We start from the raw sequence: 24,794 nt of genomic DNA on the forward strand, positions 1-24,794 counted from the left end.
ATATTTTTAAAAAGGCAGCACTCACATGGACTATCCCATAATTTTGAATACTTTGTCCACCATTATTACAACAAAAGAAAATAACAACAAACAAGCAGTCTACTCAATTTGTCTGTGGTTTATCAGAATCCAGACGTGTTATGAGAATAAGAACTCATCAGATAAGATCACAGAGGCTCATAACAAGGAATAGTTCATTGAGCAATGGACAGCTGCTGCAACAGCCATCTCGATACATACATCAATGATTTTCATGCCTCTTGTGCCAATCTTTCAATTGAACAGTAACAACTTACAACACCAAAACTGCAGAAACATCCAGCAGTACGCACAAAAATTTCAGAAGGTTTGACTACAACAAAAGTATATAAGAGATATGCCTTCATATAAAAATCTCAAGTCCACAATAATACACGGCGGGTTTTCATATTTGGCGTGCAGAACACATAAGAGTCGCATGATGCAAATAAACTCAGAACCTGGACATGGCAAAAAGAAGGTACAAATGAATGAGACCATGCAATCACCTCATTTTGTGTCACAAGGGTGATTTAAATTGTTATACAGGAACACAAGATATTAAAACAATGCTATTCTATACTAAGCAATCATTTAAGTTTTTGCTTCGCTTGTATATCTGGCATTGACATCAATATACAGTCGGCGGACATGTACAAACCATTCAAGAATCTCAGTGGCGCAGAGGTCTCTTTTTGCAATCCACACTCTGCAACCCAAAAAAATTGCAGAGTACCATTGGTGCATCAATGCATGTATACGTTGGTGAGACCAGTCATGTATTACATTCCATCAAATGGTGGGGTCCAGAGGCAGCAGATCAAAAACAAAATTTGCAACAGCATTTAGAAGAGCTCCTCAGAGTTAAATTTATTCCAGGCCTCCTATTTCAGATACAAAAATCAAAATTAATGGAGAGCTCCCTCACATTGGAAAAAATATTTCAATATTGAAAAGGTGATATCTCCATAAAGGATAATTTGGAAACATAAGTCAACCCACAACTCTATTTCATAGTTCTGACAATTTTCCTGCTCAACAGTCAACAGACAATGCAATTGTACATTTTTAATGGTAAAATTCAAGATTTTATACTCCAACAAAACAATGTATTCAAATAATACCTTCAGCAGGTCAAAGACCTTTTCCGCAATGTACTTCTGTTGGAGAGTAGCACCCTTCTGCTGCACCTTGTCAGGGTGGATGCAAAGAGTAGCTTTTCTATAAACTTTTTTTACAGAGGCACCAGTGATCAAATCTGTCAAGGAAACAGGCTGCCAACCACATTCAGGCCAGAGCACCTGTCATCCAGCGAACACCAGTTAGCATCTTAACAACATAAAGATAAGTAGCCAATCCAGTTTCAGTTACCAATCTCAGTGCACAAAATGAATAAAGCACATGCAGAAATCTTAAACAGAGCAAAATCTCAAATATGCCACCATCTAATACTATACGGACATATTGTAAAGTTGACAGCAGAGCACGCAGATTTCCTTCTTTGCCAGCAGCCCAACGCTTGATTTCAATATCTAATGTCTCAGCAATCCTCTGCAAACAGACCAGATCAAATTTAGCAGATCAAACACCATTTGACATGCATTAGATATAAATACTGAAGCACGACCAGGTTTATACAGGCATAAAACTCAAGCCATCTGAACTTGTTCTAGAACAAACTTTATAGAACATTATTCCAAGAGAACAATCCAAGAATAAGTTAATATAAAGAACGAGAATCTATGAATCTCTGCAGAAAAACAAAACGCATGATTCTTCAAAAAACCATCAACCACAAGTTCAATATCCATAAAAGATAAACAAAATAGCTTTCCCATATCAGGAACATTTATTTTGGTATCTAGTTACGTTAGATTTACTTTAGTCAACAGACAGGCCAAAGAGACTTGAAAACATCTACTATAGCTTGAATAATTTTTTAAGTGAACAACAGTAAAATTGGCTATGCTACAGACATAGTTCATGGATTTTATGAGTAATGACTTATTATCAGTTAAGAAAGACCAAGAGACATGTTAAAACCTCCAAACATGTAAAGAACTAAATGCAATAATAATGAAAGTGACAGTGATATAACCTAATCGGTGTATATTATTAATATATTGAGCATCCACAGAAGAAAACTCAATACAATAGCTTGTCCTCATAACTAATGAGAGAGGAAAAGCTGCTCTTGTTTTCTTGGAAGGCATTAAAGAGCTAAGCAATGGTTGGTGAATTAAAACCAGGTGCGTCCTTGCACTTATATAAGCAAAAGAATTTCAAGTAACTGCGAAATGACATCACTGGTGAAAATCAGTCACCAGAAATATCATTTTGCGAGCACTCACATGTCTTTCTTCTTGTTCCCTCTGAGCTTGAAGGTCCCGCTGATTCTTTTCAGCCAATGCTTTGGCCTGAGATTAAGAAAACCCAAAACAGAAGACAGAAGGAAATGCTAAAATACCATAAACAATGAAGAATCTCAGAAAATATTGTTTGCAAGAGGGCACAAAGACATACAGCACGCTCTTGGGTGCGTTGGTGGCGGTCCAGTCTAGCTCTTCTTCTTTCTTCAGTTTCGCCTTCAACCTCCTGGAATTCTCCAGATGACGGAGCAGCTTTAAAGCAAGATTATTCCAAAAGCAGAACAGTCAGCAAGAGAAGCATGCTAAATAATATTCGTATGATAGTAATGACATTAAACATTCATACCTCCAAAAATAGAGGATAGATCATCAAAATTGGTTGTGGAAGAGGCTTTTTTTATGTTTGATGAGCCTCCGCTGCTAGATGATGTTGTCCTCTTTGCAGCTTCAGATCCACCCTTGTTCTGGAATTGTTGATCGAACAAAGAATCCTGAAACAGAAACCAAAGTGAACCAGAAAACCTCACCAATAGAAATAAAACACCATATATCACTGTTCTGAAACTGGCACTAACAGTTGTGTTTGCTCGCGCTCTTGGTGCACTGCTTGCTCGACCCATGCCAAAAAAGGATTCAAGATCATTATCGTTCTTTTGTTGATTCATCTTTGCAGCTGCAGCTGCCCTTTCGCGAGCTTCTGCAGCAGCTCTCTCCCGAGCCTCTGCCGCAGCCCTTTCAACAGCAGCTCGTTCAGCTCGACGCCTTGCTTCCGCTTCAGCCCTTGCCACAGCAGCCTTGTCCCGCATTTCTTTCTCCTTTGCTTCTGCAGCAGCAGCCCTTTGCAGCAGCCTTCTCCGCTCTCTCTTTAGCTTCAGCAGCAGCTCTTTCACGGGCTTCAGCTTGTGCCCTCTGAACTGCTGCTCTTTCCGCACGTTCCCGAGCTTCAGCATTTACCTTCTCAACAGCAGCTCTTTCAGCTCTTAAGCGTGCCTCAGCTGCTGCTCTTTCACGTGCCTCAGCTGCTGCTCTTTCGCGTGCTTCCCTAGTAGCCCTTTCTACAGCCTGTCTCGCCTTCTCCCTTTCAATCTCCCTTAATCTCTCCCTCTCTAGTCTTCTCTGCTCTCTTTCTTCCTCTTCCTTCTGTATCCTTTCACGTTCTAATCTCTCCTGGGATTCCCTGAATTCTCTCTCCTGCCCATCTTGTTCATCTTTTTCCAACTGGCCAGATTCCTTATTTCTAGCAACCTTAGCATATTCTCTTTCACGCACTTCCTTAGCTTGTCTGAATTTAGCCTCAGCTTTATCCATAGCATCCTTCATAGCAGCAGCAGATGCTGCCGCTGAAGAGAATGGATTGGTTTCCACACCAGAATGAAGATTGGCACTTTCATCAAAATTGTTTCTTGACCTACCCATTGCAAAATCCTCAAGCTCATCAAACTGTGAAACTGGAGGGCCCTTGGCTGCAGCCCTGGCCGGCTTAGGACTTTGAGAGCGTTGACTGTAATGTGAAGTTGAAGAATATTCGTTACCCTTCTTTCTTAAACTTGACGAAAATGAACCTGTTTCCAACCTTGAACCCTGACGAGGTACAGGTGGAGGAGGACGTGATGGGGGTGGAGCATTTGAAGGTTGCGTAAAAAGAGGAATCTCTGATACAGTGAGCCATATATCATCAGATTCATGCCCATCTCCTTCTGATGTTTTAGACATATGGTTGTGCGAGTCTGTTTCATCATATTGAGGAGGAGCAGCAGTTTGACCAAAAGATTTGTGAAAATCTGTCGAAACATTTGGTGCATCAAACAAGGTAGGCTCCTGAAAATCATCTAGAGGAACTTTCTTCTCCGCATTGCTCTCTGAATATCTAAAAGAAGAATTTCCCATTGGTTCTCTGGTAGTAGCAGATTCAGGTGTTGCTGATCTAGAAGGGATCCCATCCATTCCCCTATTACCCCTCCCAGGCGAAGATGAAGGTGCAGATTTTCCAATAGTACTAAGGGGATCTAAGTCATCAAATGGTCCAGCACTACCAGATGAAGGTTCAACCCTAGCACTTTGAGATTTACTAAGCCTCCCAATCTCTTCCAATGGATCAGTAAATACCCCCGATGATGTGCCTGGGGTTGAACTTGATTCCAGAACTACAAAAGGATCATCCAGGATATTCCCATGCTTTGAACCAGAAGTTGGTACTGAACCCCACCTTGCCTCTGGCATTGGTCTGTGACAAAGGGCAAAAAAGATTCTTAAGGCTCTATCTGTTTGTTTAGAAAATTGACCAGACCAGATAGAAGTACTTTTCCGTATCTTATGCCTTCACTCAAGTGAGATAATATAAAAGGTGAAAATCATCAATCTCCTTTAAGCCCAAAAAGGCATCATCCTGCCCCCAGATGGTTAATTCTGCAAAGTACAATGGAAAGGCAAGACATCTACACCCATACATATATATAGAAGCAATTGAAGCATCCTACTTGTAAGAACTTGGAAACTGTAATTTTCTGGCCAAGAGAAGGGGGATCCATGGGTCTATTTGATGTAGTGAAAACTAGCCAATGATATGACGCCTTCTGTGTAACCATAAACTACTGGAATCTAGCAAACTTTCATCTATTGCCTGACACGAGAGTTACCTTCTCTAGAGTCTAGAGGAGACGCCGCCAACTAATGTTTTCATTAGACAAGCAGAATCCTACATTGATTCTTTTCACTTATTTTTATTACTCTTGCCTATTTCCATCTACATCACCAATGCCTCAATTCCCATTTATACAACATCTCCTCATGGTTAAATGATTAACCTATTATAGCCACTGCACCAAAATTAAACTTATCATTCTAATATATCACAAAAGACAACAATTAAGAGAAAATCCACAAACATCGTAGTTAGCTATTGAGCTTTTTGGTTTATCATAGGAAAGTGATCAATAGTATGATGAACAGTAGGCGATGGGATTCTAGTAAGAGTATATCAGCCATAGGTAAGGCGGATACTGCAGTTGGTGGTATCGCATGCATACAAGATGTGTATGTTAAATCTGGTTCTTCATTGAGATGATATGGCAAGATCAAATTGAAACTTGAATCGATTCATGTCTTCCCAATTTCAGCTACTTGGCAGAAGTAAAAGTTGGTACATTCTCTTCTGTTTTCATTATTTTTATTCTATTTTCCTTTTTCTTCTTTTTCTGGATAAGTTTGGTACCTAAGCAACTCAGTTTCCAGTCTTTCCCATGTGTAATAGATAATGCACTATTAGTACTCCTAGCCAGAAAATTGCACATCTACTGTTTCTGTGTGCATATCTTGTAGCCAAATCCAAATTTTCCAGATTGTGTTGTTCATACTTGAGGAAAAAAGTAAACTTCTGGTTAGGAGTCATAACAATAACTACAGTAACTAACTGGCAAAAGCTCCTGATGCTTATCTATATTTCAACATTGCAATACTGACTGCAACTTAACAGATACTTTCAGTTCACTATATCAAACTAGAACACCCATTGATCGATTTCTTTTGACAGAAAGAATAACTTTCACATAGTGTTAGGACTTAAGAGTTTGACATATTAAGAGTTACCAGGTAGTCATCCTCTTTGGACAGCCAAAACGTTTTCCTAAGACCTTGATGCTTAACCTTAGCATCAATCTTATTTTAATATTTAATCTCGCAGATTTCAGAAGTCTTTTCAAACAAGGAAGGCCATGACTTATCAAATGATGAAGCTAGACTAATAAAGTTTCTCATAGTTCAGCTTTTGCTTCGTGAGCGTCAATTAAACCTCTAAGATTTTGCATGCAACTAAGCATCTGCTAATTATGTGTGTGCAACTAGTATAAAAATGAAAATGTGTTGCAATTCTTTCTCTTTGAAATATAAGCTATTTAATATATTTTCACATTTTATTCTTACTAAACTTCACCACAAGTCTTCTTTTGTCTTCTGCACTGTCCAATTATAACACAAATGTGACTTTAATATAAGTGACTAGTTAAATGTGCTCACAGTGCTTCTGCACTTCAATAATTATTAAGATATAAGTAATCAAGAATAACAAAATTTCATGATACCATATATAAAAAGAAGTGCAGGAATTTTCCAAGACCAGAAGGTAGTCACTTAAGCAGGTGGTTCGACTAAACCGATAGATAATTCACTTCCAATAGTTTAATACAGGCCTTAGAAATATTTCACTTCCATTAGTTAATATTGTGTGCATCTGCTCACAGAAAACAACGGCAGAATTATCTTCACAATATCAGCAAATTATTGCTGGCAAATAGTGTAATCATATGCATACTTAAAAAGTGGAAAACTTCCAACTGAAAGAAAATTCAAGACTACGCAGCACGATACAACAAAAAAATCCTTTTTATTAATTACTAAGAAGAATTCCAATAGGGACCATGAAGTTCTCTCATTTCCCTATGCCAATTCTGGCACCTTTCTTCAAAATGGCTGATAACCATGTCAACAGGCTACTGTTGCGAGAATTTTGCTGCTATTTTAACAGATTTCAAGTATCAAGTGTACAAAATCTTGATCAGCAAAATCAGAGCTTCAAGCCAATAACCAAAAATAGATTATGCCATGCATATACTCAGGAAGAAGTTAACAAAGCTGGAAACTAGCAAGAAAAAACAATAAATAAAAATACCAATCCCTATTATTTCCCTATATCAAGCAAAAACTTTCATTAGTAGTTGTATATGGACCACAGCACAGAAGCATTTGACAGGTAAGTATTTTGATCCTATTACCAATATCAAGCAGACAAGCACTATCAATCTACACACAGAATCACCAAGCCCATAGGCTAAAAGCAATAGTGGGTTCTAAATTGCTTGTGGTCATTTTCATGCATTATAAACTACATTAAAAATTAAGCCCAGTATGAAAGTAGATAAAATGCATCAAGTTCATGTTCATCTTCTGCCAGACATATTCAATAAATTTCCTAATTAAATACTTTTAAACAGCATCAATTAGCATATTTCAACTCAACAAATTCCAGTCAAATACAAACTAAAATAATTCTTCTTACGCATCAAGTACATTGATCAAGCAGCAGAAGAAAAACCAGTTAAGATAATCTGAAAATTCAGCGCAGGAAAAGATAAATTACCTGTTGCTGGCAGCACACCCCTGCCACTCCCAAACCCAGCTAACAAGTCATCAAAACCTTTCGAAGTCGAGTTGCTCTTAGCACTATTGCTGTGGTTATCCCCGCCAACCTTTTCATTCCTTCCCAAATTCCCCAACAGATCATCAAAATCGCTGCCCTGGTTCCTGCTCTTACCAGTCGGCGGTGAGGAAATCGAGGCAAACACATCATCATCAAACGTCACTGTCGATGCGGTCGATTTGCTTTTCAACCCTGGTAACCCATCAAATATATCCTCATCGTACACCGGCTTATCATACACAGGCAACGATGAAGATTTATTACTCGTATTACTGTTCTTCGGTTCACTAGCTGCCGACGACTGGAAAATGGAATCGTAATCGAAATCATTCACCGAGGAGTGCTTGTTATGATTGGAGTTTGACCTCTGTGTGTACTTGGGCTGGCCACCAAAGACGTCGCTGAACAATGGATCGTCAATGGATCGACGATCCGGCGGGGTCGACCTCATCGGGTTGGATTTCCCACGAGTCCCGAGCCCGAAATCGCGGGCCAGCACATCCAGATCATCCATCCGACGAAATCAATCAACGGTTCAATTTGAAGCAGCAGATCTAATCAGAAAATTGCCCCAGCCAGTAGGGCAATTGGCTGGATCCGAAAATCGAACGGAATCGGAGGGGTGACAGGGTCAAACACACAAACTCTTGCCCGATTAGGAGTGGACGATCACAGAAGTGATGACGGGATCCGAAAATCCGAACCTATACATACAGATAACGGTTGTATATATAGGCGAAACGTGCAAATAGTGCTACAAGTATTATTCCATGGAAGCTAGAAAGAGGGCGGACCAAATTCGATTAGGGTTTCAAATGCACTTTCTCTCTCTAAGAGGTCGAACGTCTCTGTGTCCTTGTTCTTCGTTGTTCTCTACTCTCTCTCTCTCTCTCCTCTCACCATTGCTAATTTACTTGATCTTTTCCCCATTTTGGTTGGTCCTTTTTTCTCATTTATTGCAGAGAGAGGGCTTCATTTCTCTATAAATTTTGGTTTTCTCCACAAATACTTTGTATATGTTACACAACTTACCTTAATTCAATACTTTAACACCTCGTTTCTTTCTATGAATTAGATAAATAAGGAATTAATAAATGATCGATTAGAATATAAAGTATTTTGTATACTTGTGTCGACTACATTTGTGATAGATATAATTTCATATTAACATGTATAGATAAAATTAAGACTATTCTTTATTTTTGTTCATGCCCTTACGGAAAACATAGCCAATTTAATTTATGTATACAATGGAGGTCCGACCAATAATGTGATTGAAGGAATAGTGGATAGAATCAACTAATCGGACGCAGTTGACAACCTCGATAAAATATTTCAAAGATAATTGATTTATCTTTGACTAAGATGTACACAACGGAATTTCCTCATGGTGCAAATTGAGGGGCCAAACATCAAAGTGCATTGGGTCTAGAAGGCCGAAAAAGTTTTCGGCAAGTATTCTGAACAGCATTAGATGATATGAAAAGAAATGAGAAATTCACAAAAAGAATGTTTACAGCAGACAAGAACGGGTGAGAAAATTAGTTCATTTGATGACGAGTGAATAATAGACTAAATTGACTAATAGAAAGGAGTAAGGACTTAAAATCGTCAATTTATCGATAATCATAAAACACTCCAACAACAAAGAGAATTGAAGAGATGGAGAGCCCCATCACGGGGAGCCGGTTGCCAAGGTTCAACAAATGTTGGGCAGGTTGTTCTCGCAAGTGGTTGTCTACAACATGAGTGAGAAAATTAAAAGTTACGAACTTAAATAGCATGAAAAATATGGGCATGTTGGTCATTTCCCTCACTTATGAGGTTAAAATGATAAATTTGGGTCTTTTACCTTATCAAGTTAGGTCAAGTGGGACTAATTATTCCACCTATCAAGTCAAAATTATAATTCAATCTGTATATACATTTATATCATTTTTGATCACGTATACTTTTTTAATTAACTTATATAATCCAAATAGTATAGGATAGTCTATTGTTTGTTTTGAGAGATTGGAGCCCAGTACAATAGCTTGAGCTCGGTATTATTCACTGTAGAAGCTTCATAACTCATCCCACCAATCTTGGTGGGTTGAATTATCACGAAAATAGTGATCACTGGGTAAAGACTTGAAATGTCTTTTTTATCCCTAATTCTTCACTTGCATTTACAATTATGTTGGTAGTTATAATTTTTTTTTTTGTTGTTGTTGGTAATTTTATTTTAGACTTTTTTTACTGTAGCAATATGTTCCGTTTGATTATTTAGTAACAGTGAATAATTTTTATTTGTAATTTTATTTTAATTACGTTGTTTATAAAACTTTACGCAATTTGTTACCCATTATTTCTGTTTAATTTAATGTGACGACCACAATTGTTTATTTGGAATTTTTCTAAATGTATATATTACACAAAGAACTTATCTTAATTTTATTTGTGATATAGTGCTTTTTTAAACGGACTTAAAAACAGAAGAAGGGCAACAAGGTCATTTAGCTTTTAATACAAATTTATCGTATCGAGTAAACATCTTACTAATTTTTAATATTAAAATATAATACATCAAAGTAAACAGCTAATAAATAAAAGTTAATCTTTCATTATCTCTTTATTTTCATCACATCAAACAACAAAACGTATTCGAAACTTACTTCTTTTTCGTTCACAATTGAATATATTTTATTTTATTATTTATCTTACACTTATATTAAATACAAAATCAAACATACTCAAAATTCTTAAAATAAGTACATATATCTCTGATCTAGCTCGAAATACGTGACCTCGTTGGACGATTCAATGTCAGCCACATCATCTCTATAGATCGGTATTAAGTCCTGAGAATGAAACAATAACGTCAAGCTTGTCGGGTTCGTCTCACACTAAGACCCTCGAACAGTTCTGCCTCTGCGGTAAATGGATTCTCCTTTCAGGTTAGAGAGCTGGGCCGGATCTCTCAAAACCGATCCAACATTGGAGTACGTGGACCTTGATCTATTTTTACAAAATTGCCCTTCATTAAGGATAATTTTCTCCTTTTACCAAAATTAGGGTATTCCCCGTCAATCTCTATCTTCTAAAGACAAAGAAGAGTACCTTAAGATTACATCCAAACAAAGCCCATCGAGATGTTTTAAAGAAATTGTCTTAGTTCAAAGTAATCTCATGCTTCCATTGATTTTTGAACTAATATTAGGATGTAAAAGTTAGTTTGGTATGTGAGTTATGTCACTAATCATAAAATGGTAAATGAGCCCTTATAAATATTTTGATTGACACATAAGTTTGCTATTAATTTGGTATTTTGTAAATTTTTATTTAGTGTTTTATAATAACAAAAAATACCCTTTTAGACTCTTAAAAGAAATACTCGTGACAAATGGTATCAGAGTCAACTACTCACTGATGCACAAACAAGGGAATTTGTGTGTACGTGTCCAATGTATGACCGGATAATCGGAGAGCCCACACTGTATGTGGCATGCCTGAATTGAATGGATGAGAATATTACAAGTTTTTCGTTCTATATTGGTTGCGAGAAGAGTCGTTTGCCTGTTTATAAAAGTATGTGTCCCTCTTCCTTGGTTAGGAATTTTTCTAGGTATGGTTGTGAATTTGTGACAAAAGAAAAAAATAGACGTTCGTATGGATAGGGAGAGGAGTCATCGAAATATTTATAAAGTAAGGTATCCATTCTACTTAGTAACAATAAAAAGTTATAAAATTTTGTTAAATTTAATTATCAATTGTTAGGATAAATGTACCGATCAAATTTGAAAAAATGATAAATATGATTTAATACCAAAGACGATGATATATTAATTTTTACCAAATCAACACCCACCATAAAACTTTAATTAAATATTTGTGATGTTCACTTAATGAAAGCCAGTAGTATTATTGATTCAATTAAATGATAATTTTTTATAAGCAGACACAAGTTTTAAATTTTTTTGACATTAAAGAATTTTTTATCATTTTTATAGCCATAATTATTTTTTAAAAATTATTATTTGTAATAATAAGAGACAAGAAATTAAATCCGAAGTTGTTATTATAAATGTACTAATAATTATTCACAACGCCAATTCTATATATATTTTTTGTCACTAATAATTATATTGTGACGAGATAAAAAATAACATCACTTAATATATATTTTTTAGTTATAACTTTAAAATTATCGCTTAATATTTCATCACTTATTTTGTTATTTTATTTTATTTTCAATTAATTAAAAATATCTAAATTTTATCCTTTGTCCATAAATGAGTAACTCAATTTTGTTATATTTGATTAGATTAGTCATTGAACTTTTTTCCTTAGAAAAAAGATACACAAATACAAATAAAAAAATATAATTTGAAAAAAAAAGTCAATAAAAATTTTGATCTATTCAACAAAAAGCAAAATTTAATTTGCTATTTATTTATTTATTTATTTTGTCTACTATCTCTGACTCTTTCAACAATAGCACCATCAGAAGCTAACCAAACTGGCGACTTTAGAGCAAAGCACTACAAAGCGTGCGAAAGAGAGAAGCGTCATCCTCACTTTTCCTCTTCAACTGCTTCAGTGTTGTGCGGAGCAGAAACATTAGACTTCAATACTGCTTTTTTCAACAATTGGGTAAGAAAATTGAGCCCATAGATTCTCTGTTGTCAATCTTCAAATGGGATTAGACGAAACTTATTGCTGATTCTCTGATCAAGAAATGTCCCAAACTGATGTTTCCTACAGGTTCAATTCCATCCCAACCTTTCAATTTTCATCATAAAATATTTATTTCGGTTCAGCTTTTGAATTTGATTTGTTTATTTGATTCTGGGCTAGTTGGGTTTTCTGGGTACATTGCTAATTGTTTCTTTATCTCTTGAAATTCAACAATTTTCTTGTGTTGTGGTGAAATTTTTCTGTGGAGGCTAAATTTTGTGGATTTTTATTGATGGGCTTTGAGTAGAACTGGAATTTGATGTTTCTTTCTTTCTTTTTTTTTTTTTTTTATTTATGGTGATTTTGGAATGTGTTTAATTTTGATTATAATGTGATATTGTGAAGTTAATATTTTAAGATAAAGAAGCTGCCTCCTGTTTTTCATTTGATCTGTTTAATTTTCGCGTAGTTTTGGTCTGTTGGATGAATTATTTTGGCTGCAGCATGGATGCTGCTTGTGGAAATTGAATCAGATTTTATAGGAACTTTAGTTAAGTATTGGCCACAGTATTTGCCGTTTGCAATTCGTAGTGCTGAAAAATGTGAAATCAGCAGCTTGGATTGGGCAGCCGTTCTGCTTGCTTGTTGCTTGGCCTTTGGAAAAAGTTACTGAAAGGTACAAGGTTTGTGAGACTGAACTGAAAAATGAAGTTGCATCTGAGTGAAAGATTACGATGGTTTCCTAGTATTTAGGGCCTCGAGTGTGTTAAATGATGTGTCGTTCCTTGTTTATCGACTAACTTGAGAAGTGATTTGACGAGTCTTTGTATGGGGCACAATGCTCTTGAGAGCCAGCCGGCTCCATGTGCATATTTTATGGTCATTTATGTTTATGTAGTGTAAAATATTGAAACCAAGTCATTTATGTTACTATGTGCTCATATTGATCTTGAAGGAATCTTGTTGGCGTAGTTATTTTGATATCCATGCGATTTCAAGTGATTCAGGATTATACTCATCTCTACTCTCTCTGTTCCGCTGGCCTACATAGAAAAAGAAATAAGGAAACGGGGAAATAAACAAAGTGACTCCTGAAAAGGAAAGGATGAAATTGAAACAACTTGCATGTCGTGCTTGGTTAGGCACCATTCTTCTTTTTAAAATGGGTGGGGGGAATAGAGACTGATTCACCATTTCTTTCTACTGTTCTATTAACTTGATATCTAAAAACTTCCCTGACCCATACCCTTAGCTTGCTTATGTGCCTACTTTCTTAACATCTATACTTGCGTATAATTGGCTGCTGATTTGTTTATTTGTCTATGTTTGCAGTTGTGGTTCTTGTGGATATCATCTCAATTTAACATCTTCTAATCGTGTAACTTCTAGTATTGGCTCCAGATATAGCAAATCCATTAACAAGGGCTCTATCTCCTTTCGTTCTATTGATCCTAGTCGATTTACTCAAGTTGATGAAGTGAACTGCCTTCCCATATCTTGGGGACGCTATCGTTCAAAATCTAAACTTTTGTGCCGCAATTGTGGAGTTCTCATTGGTTATGGATATGGAGACTCCACTGCACTCTGTGGTCTTGAATCACCAACCTCATCTGGCTCAACATATAAGAAGATCGTGGTAAAGATTCGAGCTTTACAACCTTCTGAAGACAACTAGTCCATAACTATGGAGACTGGCTTAACAGATCCATCTACATCTATCCTCCAACTGCCAGATGATTGTTTATACTTTATTTTCCAAAGGCTTGAGTCTAGTAACGACCGTGAATCTTTTGGTTTGACATGCCACCGTTGGCTTCGTATTCAAAATTCAAGTCGTCGATCTTTACAATTTCAATGCTCATTCACCCAACTGAACTCTACCTCACTATCTCGGCCTTCAACCACTATTACTTTCTTCCATCTTTACAGGTTGTTGTGTCGTTTTCCGCAGTTGCAGTCATTGTCACTGTCCGGATGCATCGAGCTCCCAGATTCAGGTTTATCCATGTTACTTAATTATGGATCGAAGTTGGAAAGTTTGCATCTAGATTGTTGTTTTGGCATTACAGATCATGGACTTTCCTTCGTTGCCGGTGGTTGCCCTCTTCTCACAATCATTAGTCTTTATCGGTGTAGTGTTATGGATATTGGACTTGAAACTTTGTCTCGGTCTTGCTTAAATCTAAAAGATGTAAATCTCTCATATTGTTCACTCATCTCTGATCACGGAATAAGAGCTCTTTCGCAAAACTGTCGTCATCTCAGATCGATCAGTATATCGCACTGCAGAAATGTAACAGGTGTTGGGTTTCAAGGATGTTCACAGACTCTAGCATATTTAGAAGCTGATTCATGTAAACTTGAACCGGAAGGGATATCGGCCATTGTTAGCGGAGGTGGACTTGAATACTTAAATATTTCTAACCTTACCTGGTGCATTCATGGGCATGGTCTGACAACAATTGATGCTAGATTTATCTCCAAATTGAGAGTACTCAATTTTCGACTGTGTAGAACCATTGATGATGATGCTATTGTCAAAATCGCACAAGAGTGTTCACTGCTTGAGGAATGGAACTTGGCTTTGTGTCATGAAATTAGTATCTTAGGGTGGGAGTCGATTGGTTCAAATTGCCGTAATTTGGAGCGACTTCATGTGAACAGATGTCGGAACCTTTGTGATGAAGGTTTGCAGGCTTTAAGAGATGGTTGTAGACGGCTCCAGAAGTTGTACTTAGGCCGATGTCGTCTAATCAGTTCAACAGCAATTGAGATGTTTAAATGTTTGAGAAGCGAGGTGGAGATCATAGATGAAGAGATAATGCACATTGGACCTGACTGGGCCTTCCATTTATAGCAAGTAGAGCATTAGTAAACTTGAAAAGCATACAAAATTGTGCTACACTTTATTACTCATTATTATTTTTTTAAAATTATTATTGGCAATGATTAGAGATAAGAAATTACTTTAAAGTTATCATTATAAATGTACCAGTAATTATTTACAACGTCAGCTTTATGCATGATTTTTACACTAATAATTATATTGTGATAGGACAAAAAATAATATCGCTTAATATATATTTTTTAGTTATAACTTTACAATTACCGCTAAATATTTATCATTATATTGAATTTATCCATTTGTCCACTCAACAAATTAAATGGTTTACATATTATCCTGAAAAATATTGAAATAACAGGTCATTTTAATTTTCAATTAATTTAAAACATACAATTTTATCCTTTTACCAGAAAACGAGTAATTCAGTTTAACTCTGAAAGATGTGAATCTCTCATTTTGTTCACTCATCTCCGATTATGGAATAAGAGCTCTTTACCAAAATTGTCGTCATCTCATATCCGTCAGAAGCTGATTCATGTAATCTTGAACCGGAAGGAATACTGGCCACTGTTAGCGGAGGTGGACTCGAATACATAAATATTTCTAAACTTAAGTCGTCCGTTCATGGGCATGTTTTGACAACAACTGATGCTGGATTTATCTCCAAATTGAGAATACTCAATTTTCGACTATGGACAACCATTGGTGATGATGCTATTGCCAAAATTGCCCAAGGGTGTCCACTGCTCGAGGAATGGAACTTGGGTTATTGTTTTGAAATTAGGATCTCAGGGTGGGATTCGATTGGTTCAAAATGCCATAATTTGGAGCGACTTCATGTGAACCGATGTCGGAACCTTCATGATGAAGGCTTGCTGGCTTTAAGAGATGGTTGTAGACGGCTCCGAAAGCTGTACTTACCCGATGTCATTCAATCAGTACGATAGCGATTGAGATGTTTAGAAGTTTGAGAAGCAATGTGCAGATCATAGATGAAGCGCATTGGACCTAACTTGGCCTTCCATTTATAGCAGGTAGACCATTAATGAACTTGAAAAGCATACAAGATTGTGTTACAATTTATTAGGCATTTTGAAAATGTATATGCAGTGATGTGGAGGAAGATTCTCAATCAAGGGTTTCTCCATGCTTACTAAACATGAATATTGACAATTTTCTGAATTTTTGTTGGATTTACTGCTGGCTTATGGATGATGGATCTTGATATATATATTTTATGCTAATGCTTCATGCAACTATAGCTCATGAGTTCAGGGATTCATAGTCTGACAATGCAACTTGAATGCTGCAGACCCTATCTCTTCTAACATGTAATAGGTCAGAAATGTTCTTTGTTAGATATTTAATCTGAATGAGCTCCAGAATCTGTACACTATGCTGCCTCTATAGCCGTTCATTTTTTTAATTCATGGATTGCTGTTAGAGATGAGCTCGGACAAATAGAGGGAGTATCCTAATAATAGACAAGAGCACGTTTAAGGCTGTTAGCCATGGCTACTTTCTGTTAAAATCAACAATTTAAGATTGATGGGAACTGGTCATTGTTGTTTATAATATGATCAGATGGCCGAGTGCCATATGAATTCAATGGATCCTCTTTACCATGTCATTTATACTTTCAAAGTGCCCGAGAAGAATACATGAAACCACGGAAAAAGGTTGGTTATACACAATATTGGGATATATCAAGGGTAGAGGGTTGAACGAATGAAGCCAATGATAATTAACTATAAACCAATTATTAATAAATAAATAAACCACATAGCTGCACCAGAATTTGCCAGAAGTGAGAGGATTTATGAAATTAAGGGTGCAGACATCAGAGAAACAATTTTACTCCTTTAATGGCTTCAACAAAATATAGTACGATTACACGAAGATATTACATTAATATATGTCCCTTTCTTCTGTAAGATTTGTTCATAGTTTCAACAAGAAAACACATTCAACTAATAGTAGCAGAGTTTTACACACAAGGACTTTTTTTTCCTTCTTTCATAGCAGAGGGCCAGGGGTTTTGGGTTGGGGGAGGTGTGGTGGCGGCAGCTTTTATTATTTCAAGCGGATTACTATTCTATTATGGTGTAATTACATCCAGGAAATAGCATCATCCGCTTTCTTTTGTCTGCATCTTGCATCTTTCCACAGACTCGGAGTCCATTCTCATCAGCTACACTAGAAGACGATGACGAAACTCATAAAATCAGATCATTTACTGTGCATCACCCCATACACCATCCCAGGCGCCACTAGGAGCAGGCTTAGGTCCTTCAATGTAGCTTTGCCTTCCTGGGGCATTGTGAGGTCCAGGAAGACCTTCGACGCCGGGAGGATGAACTTTCTGTGGTTTTGTTTTCACTCCCAATATTCTAAGGACAAATCTGGCAAGCTCTCCATATAACATTCCGGACCTATCAAATAGCTGCAAAAGGAACATTGGCTATTAAAGCATAGAACATGCTGGCAATTTGTAACAGATAATTTGCCTTTACAATAAAAAAAATTGCAGATATTGACCACTGGACAGTGGCAGCAAAGGTTAAGTCAATACCTGAAGAAGGGCAGTCATGAACATATGGAATGCCTGCGTATTCTGGTCAATCAACATTGCAACACGTCCAAAGAAAGTCACTACACCTTGCATCTGTCAATGTCCAAAGAAAACAAATAAAAATTAGCAGATATTTGTAGAGACAACTGAAAAATAGCTGTAAACTTAGCCAAGGTCATTACTGCATCATCTGAAGTATGTTGGTTTCTCATAAAAACTCTTTCATTTTTTATTTTATATCATTTTTTAGCAGTAGGTGCTGGTGTTGGGGGGAGTTCATGGGTTATTGCTAAATGCAACCAAATTCCCATCAAACCGGTATTAGCAATTTAGAGGAGATATGCAACTGTTATTGGAATATGAGCTCGTAAACTTAACTGCCAATCACCCCAATTGCCATTAACTATATTTCACTTGCAAATGCCAACAAGCAGCTTGATCTGATGCTCTTGATAGTGTAGAGCCAGCAATATCAAAAACATAATTTCAGAACAAAAAAGACAGAAAGAGTCTCCGACTTACCACTCGCATTAGCGAAATCCAAAAACCTGGTGGAGAAGGAGGAGCTCCAAACGGATTGTTCGGGTCCTGGTCACCAAAAGGACCCCCCATGCCCATTCCATAGCCTCCCATTGGACCTCCAAAACCACCACCATACATTCCCCCACCATACATGCCCCCTCCATAGAGTCCACCATAACCTCCTCTATACATATTATTTCCATACAACCCACCACCATATGTCCCTCCCATTCCCCCGTACGAACCATACGTCCCACTTCCATATCCAGAATTATAATTCAAACCTGAACCATAACCTGAATACAAAATAACCAAGGCCATGTTTATGTCACACATCAAAAAGGTCCAGGTACATAAGTACATATAGAAACACATATGGATGCAACATGAAGCCCCTATAGCTATTTGGTTTTGGAACTTATAATTTACACCAAGAATTGTGCCCATCTTCTTGTTTACACGTGGTTTCACTCTTAATACATGTGTTTCATGCATGTTGTGAATATATGATAAAATACCAAGTCATAGACTGCAAAAGATATCACGATGGATGACTGGCATTTATCAAACAGTCCAGCACAAGCTTCAGGGACATCTTAGCCATGTCCATATCTAAGTTGAAGTATCATAACATGAGCATGCCTCTATATGGTCCTTATATTCTTCTTCAAGCAGACAAGTAGCAGAAAGAACCAAACTCCCACACTAGATGCATCATGAAACTTCACCACATTGCAGGAGGGGACAAAAACCAATGCTAAGGGAGGGTGCCCATTTTACTTGGAATATCAACATTTAATGGGCCATTTTAATTACCCCACCCAGCTTCAAGGTGGCTAGTCTGGAATTGCTTCAAACATAGCTGTTTGGTGTTTGATAAACTCAGCTTATGCCTTAGATCATGAGTACAATTTCAGATTACACTACGGCCTTTCCTTATCTGATAGGTGTGCCAATATTATATCATAAATGCTACGATTTATCAAAATCACAACAGAGTATATGTATAATTCATCACTATCCATAAACTTTAGTTTAATCTATCTGAGGCATGCAACATGTGGGCCAATATTGGTGATAATTATAGACCAACTTTTGTTTGTGTTGGCTCCATAATCATACTCTCGAGATGTTGGGGGTAACCTCGCACCAATGAAACAACTCTCTGCTCCTTTCAGGTAAAGAAGAGAGGGAAGAAAAGAAAAGTATTGGTACCTCCGTAGGTGCTTCCATATGTCTGCTGTTCCCAAGGCCTAGTAGGGACAGGTCTCCCCAGTGTGTTCCTATTAACAGCTGCACTCCTATCTGTAGTTGAAACAACTTCACCAGGCTGAGCTGTTCCAGAAGCTTCTACTACATCACTTGTGTTACCAGGAGAGGATGGTTTAAAAGGTGCGGGTCCAGAGGAAGACCCAGCTCTTTCCCATGGTTTTGGTGGAGGGCCGCCACCTGCACATGAATTTAGAGAACATCATACACAGCTGCATCGATAAGGAAGAAAAATAACTACTTATAAGTTAAACTCTACATTTTCCCAGGTGTAGACACAACAAATAAATTATTACTGACTGGGTGTACGAATATGTTTAGAAGGTGTTCATTACCTATTACTGCTAGATTCTTCTGTCATTCATAACTGCCAAAACTATAATCCACGCATGACTTGGGGATTGAAAGTAGACAGCACATACATAATTATAATGATAAAATTTAAAGAAAAATGCCTCCGAAACACAATCCTGGAATTCAAAAAAAAAAATGTATGCTAAGGAATTGAAAGGAGCTCGGCCACCCGGCAATCAATTCTGCGCAAAAATAAAAAAGTATCCTGCACATCAACAAATTTCTTACTAACACCAGTAATTCTAATCCTAAATCGTTGTAGAATTAAAATAAATATACAAACCAAACAACCGCATAAATCCCCAATCGACAACATTAAACACGCAACACGATCAACAACTACAAATTAGACTCCAAAATTCAGAAAATTGAATGGATTGTACCTATAATCCGTCCAATTGACACAAAAATTACTGCATATACCTGATGATTGGGCGTTGTTCTCCATTGATCGGTGGGGGTTCACGAACCCTAAGAGAAAGAAGGGGGGAGAGAGAGAGAGAGGATGAGAAATTGATCAGAAAATAGTGGCAAATGTTTATCTGGGAGTAAGGGTATTTCTCGCAATGCCCAAGAAAATTCTAGGAACGAATTGACGATTTTGCCCTCCAATTGTGTTTCACGCATTTCCTGTGCCCAGACGCGGTGGCGAAGTTGTGGTGGGCCCCTCCTCTCCTCCTTAAGCAGCCGCCGCCGCCGCCCCCAATTACCCTTTGACTCATTTTAACCCTTTGTTGAAATCATTATTAAGGTTGAAATTCCATAATCGGTATACCGTGTTTGTAAAACAAGATGTTATTTGTTAATAATAATTATTATTTCATAAAAAATAATAAATTTTAATTCAATAAGTATCTTTCATGTTTTTAAGAAAAAATAATTAAAAAAAGTATTTATTCTTACTAAGTAATATAATTGATTCACACACAATAATTACTTGCATGATTGTAAAAGAAAAAAATATTAATATATAGAATAATAATATGTGAACGAAATAACATAATTAAATGATATATCAAATAAAATAAATAAAATAAATAAAATAAAATACTAAATATATGAAAGTATAAATTTAATTATTTTTAAATTATTCAAAAATATTTGAAAACTTCAATATCAATTTTAAATATACAATTTAAAAATAAATTATAGTATATTATTTAAAATGAAAATCATTAAATGATTCCATCCTTTCCTATGTGGAAAATGAGGTGGATAAGTTAATTTTTATTTATTCATCCATGTAATATATTTTCCATATTTAAGTTTCACAATAAATATATAGTATTAATGGTTAGTATATTATAAGGCAAGTTTTAAGGTGATTTAAATTATATTTAATTTTATTCTATGTTTATTATATTTTTTACAGAACTTATTTGCACTTTTTACTCGTTATTTATTTAAAAATAATTAGCTAAAATATTAATTTTGAAATTACAACGTTTCTATCCATCATTTGACTAATTTATTTTATGTTTTAATGTTTATTAAGAAAGTTTTCCTTCCTTAACTAAAGATAATTAATCAATAATATAATATTATGCAACTAGCAATTAGTTGATATTTGACTTCCAAAAATTACGCAAATTGGTAATTAGGAAAATTGATTTTGAAAATCAAATCATGGAAGTTGATCAGCCATATACTATACGAATCCATAATTTACGGAGTTAAAATCAATTAACATATACCATCACCTCTCGATCCGAGTGACGAAGATCGCTTATTTATTTTCCTGCGGACTTTCATCGTTTAGATCCACAACAAAACGATATAAAAAAATGACAGGGGAAGACGGTGACGAGACATGAAGGGGCAACGCCCCCTCCTGGAAGGGGAAGCACCCAGTTCTGGGTGACTGCCAGACAACGTCGTCTCTGTTGCTGGGCGCCGTGATCATTCGTTGTCTAGTCTTCTTCTCCGTAGTCGATAAGACAGCCGACTGAGAAAAAGACGTCAAACTTTTTAAGAAATAAATAAAATTTAAGTAAAAATTATTTAATTTATTTAATAAAATCTGATTATTGTAAGTGATTTTTATTTATAATCATATAGAATTTTAATTTAAAAAAGTAAACTTTAGTATATTAGTTTTTGTATTGTAATTTGTTAATTTAATCTTTAACTTTTGAAACTTTTACATACGTTTTACGTATTTTTATGTTTAGTTATTATGTTTCACAAATAATTATAATCAGTTAAACAATATTAAAACTAAATAGTAAAGTCATTAATGAATAATATGTAATTTATTAAAAATATATTTAAACTAAAATGTGATTTTCTCTTATTATACCAAATAAAGGGGTTAAAATAGCCATTTACAAATATAAAACAATGTCAAGAAGTGGTAAAAAGGAAATTCACTCTCATTTTAAGCTTGTGAAATGCACTCTTACTTAATTTCTAACGGAGAGATGGTATTTTCCTGTCTTTTAAATAATATAGATTTTTTTTTTATCTATAAACATAACACGTGGAATTTCGTGATATTTTTCTAAAACACAGGGGGGTGTTATGCAATTTATTCAATTGTAACATCGTTTTAAAGAGCATATAAACTTAGCCAACAACCTTTAGGTGACCATTAAATGACTATCCCAATCTCCATAACGGTCTAAGCTATCTATACTTAACAAATTTAAATGAAGTAAAGAGCACCAATTAATATAATTAAAAAGTTTAATTTATCTGTAATGTATTTATAACGAGATTAAATTATAAAAGTTTTTTATCTCTATGGAAAAGACAAAAAACAAAAAAAAAATATTGTGTCACTTTGACTTTAATTTATTGTTGTTAGAAAAGTATTATTTAATAATTATAGATTTAAGATTAAAAAAAGAAAAATTATTTAACAAAAAGCCCTTTTAAAAGAAATAAAAAGAGTTTTAAGGAAGTGTCTAATCTCAAAAGATCTTCCACTTTCTCCAATATAATATACAAAAAGGCTAAAAGCTGTAATCCCCTTCCGTGCCCATTCTCTCTTCCTCCATGCTCATCTCAATTACCCCCCAATAGTTCACGTTTTGTACCGAAGATTTGAGATTTTTTTTATCCAAATTCAATTCAATTTTTCCGGAACTGTAACGGGGTTGGATTGAATTGGGAGCTTTGCTGGATTTGTGGGGATTTCGGTGGTTGTTTGTTTGATTGATGGCTGCGAGCGCCAATCCTTCATCGGGGGCTCATAGCAACGCCAGTAACGGCAATAATAATAGCGGGAATAGCAAGGGCGGTGGCCAGGAAAATGCCAATGGCGGTGGCCTATCGGCGACGGAAAATTCCGTGGTGGGACCTACTCAGGCGGCTCTCCGACACAATCCGGGCCTGTCAGTTGATTGGACGCCCGAAGAACAGTCCATACTCGAGGATTTGCTCGTAAAGTCAGCTCCTGGTTCTTTCCCTTTTTTCTCTTTTTTGTGTGTCGGTTGTGAATTGTGCATATTTTTATGATATGCTTGTCGGGTATTGGATTGCAAAAATGTGTGTGATGTGTTTTGGTTTGTGTTTTTGGTTAGTGGATGTTGTCTGGATTTGTTGTGTGTCTTTGGTTTGTGGGATTTCTCTGGGTTTTTCGTGTAATGTGCAACTGTGTACTGTAGTTTAGTTTACTGATGGTTTGATGCTATGAGCTTGATAACAAGACGTGAGAAGAAACTGTGAGATGCCAATGAACTTATCCTCGTGAGTTGTGGGGTTTCATAAATTTTTAGGAAATGGATGGATCCTTTGGGTGGACCTGGACATCATAGCTGAGGAACCTGATTGTTAAGCTTATTGAAACATTTGATGTTACATTTCTTTATTGAGATGATGGCTTGGCATTATAATATTTCCTATCTGAAGCTCATTATCTAAACTTGTTTGTGTGTGAGAGTTCAATACCCTTACATATTTGTCAATCTGTCTCCTACAATTTGGTTTTTTATTATCCTTTAAGTTATGCCCTTGTTGTAAAGTGGCCAGGTCGATGTTTTCAATTGTTTGAAAGTGAACTAACGAAGTCGATAAACTAGACATGACAAGTCTTAGAACTTAAACTGCATATCACCAACCTCTACATAAGAACCAAGTTCTGAAGGCTCGAAGCCAATTTGTATATGAACCCCTAAGGATTAAGTAATTAAGAGGAGCTCTTGCCTTGTGAATACCTTATATACAATGGCATGTTATATGCTTCCATTAGTTCTTATGCTTCATCATCAAATTTCTCCTCCTTTTCTTTCCCTTTTTTCTTTTCTTCTTATTTTGATTCTTTGACCCCCTCTTTTCCCTTCATTTTTAGCCAGAAAGGATAACTTATATAGCATAAATGTACATAAACTGCCACATTTGCAGAGGAAATCCCACCTACTCTATCCATATATTACGTATTTCTCACGCATAGTGATAGCTTGGTTACTAAAATATGCCACATTCTTAGATTGAATAACACATTACACCACTTCCATTGAATGTTTTAATATCCCAAGAGGGGTTTTACAGACTACTATATAACAGGTGTATTCATCTCCTTCTGCATCTTTGCATATGCAACAGATATCCTAGCATTATCACGAGGATGCTATCTGCCCGAACAAGCCTCCAGATGAAAACAACATCACGCAATCCTTGTTTTGGAATAAAGTTTCATAATAACTTAAGCACCTTAATATTTAAGTTCAATTAATCATGCTTAAGTACCTGTGATCCTTGTTCCAAATTGGATAAACAATAGCTTCAACATTTACAGGTGGTCATTAGTTGGCCATTTAGAAATGTTGTGGACAAGGATTCCCTTTTTTGGTCTTTTTCAATAGTAAGTACTACCTAAAGCATAAAGTGGCAAGTCAATTCACTACTCCAGGTGTTTTAGATTCACGATCCATTTGTCATGCCCCAGGCACAAGTGCTTGTTGGAATCACTAATGCATCTAACCCCACTGAGTGCAACCCATAGTTGTTTTTGAACAGTCGTCCAAAAAGGATATTTAATGGACGCAAACATATTCT

At 36.1% G+C, this 24,794-nt stretch overlaps 5 protein-coding genes across 12 annotated transcripts in view; 2 read left to right on the forward strand and 3 right to left on the reverse strand.

The window, feature by feature from the left end:
* LOC105170491 (auxilin-related protein 2) lies at positions 365-7,659 on the reverse strand. Its single transcript, XM_011091266.2, is given in 9 exon segments — positions 365-902; positions 1,143-1,319; positions 1,480-1,569; positions 2,370-2,435; positions 2,542-2,639; positions 2,734-2,878; positions 2,963-3,221; positions 3,223-4,611; positions 7,519-7,659. Coding segments are annotated over 8 exon segments (2,259 nt in total). The 5' UTR covers positions 4,608-4,611; positions 7,519-7,659; the 3' UTR covers positions 365-863.
* LOC110012585 (auxilin-related protein 1-like) lies at positions 7,454-8,118 on the reverse strand. The gene has a single exon (XM_020696782.1). The coding sequence runs from the start codon at positions 8,090-8,092 to the stop codon at positions 7,454-7,456; it is 639 nt and encodes a 212-aa protein (XP_020552441.1). The 5' UTR covers positions 8,093-8,118.
* LOC105170492 (F-box/LRR-repeat protein 12) lies at positions 12,118-15,193 on the forward strand. 7 transcript variants are annotated; one of them, XM_020696796.1, is made up of 3 exons: positions 12,118-12,321; positions 12,704-12,917; positions 13,567-15,193. In XM_020696796.1, the coding sequence occupies exon 3, from the start codon at positions 13,919-13,921 to the stop codon at positions 15,089-15,091; it is 1,173 nt and encodes a 390-aa protein (XP_020552455.1). In that variant the 5' UTR covers positions 12,118-12,321; positions 12,704-12,917; positions 13,567-13,918; the 3' UTR covers positions 15,092-15,193. The 7 variants fall into 7 exon arrangements, with proteins under 7 accessions (XP_020552455.1, XP_011089569.1, XP_011089571.1 ...); XM_011091267.2 differs by having other exon boundaries at positions 12,704-12,910; XM_011091269.2 differs by having other exon boundaries at positions 12,738-12,910.
* On the reverse strand, positions 16,920-20,369 carry LOC105170493 (peroxisomal membrane protein 13). Its single transcript, XM_011091270.2, has 5 exons — positions 20,220-20,369; positions 19,389-19,622; positions 18,174-18,469; positions 17,652-17,744; positions 16,920-17,522 (listed from the first exon to the last, which is right to left on the reverse strand). The coding sequence occupies exons 1-5, from the start codon at positions 20,242-20,244 to the stop codon at positions 17,313-17,315; spliced, it is 858 nt and encodes a 285-aa protein (XP_011089572.1). The 5' UTR covers positions 20,245-20,369; the 3' UTR covers positions 16,920-17,312.
* Positions 22,724-24,794, forward strand: part of LOC105170494 — a 9,736-nt gene continuing 7,665 nt past the window's right edge. The window contains exon 1 of one of the 2 annotated variants that reach the window (XM_011091271.2): positions 22,724-23,185. In XM_011091271.2, coding sequence (XP_011089573.1) covers positions 22,956-23,185 — 230 coding nt within the window. In that variant the 5' untranslated portion in view covers positions 22,724-22,955. The remainder of the gene's footprint in view (positions 23,186-24,794) is intronic. The other variant, XM_011091272.2, reaches the window with a different exon arrangement.

The sequence above is a fragment of the Sesamum indicum genome, linkage group LG9 (genome assembly GCF_000512975.1).
Source record: "Sesamum indicum cultivar Zhongzhi No. 13 linkage group LG9, S_indicum_v1.0, whole genome shotgun sequence".
Taxonomy (NCBI): domain Eukaryota; kingdom Viridiplantae; phylum Streptophyta; class Magnoliopsida; order Lamiales; family Pedaliaceae; genus Sesamum; species Sesamum indicum.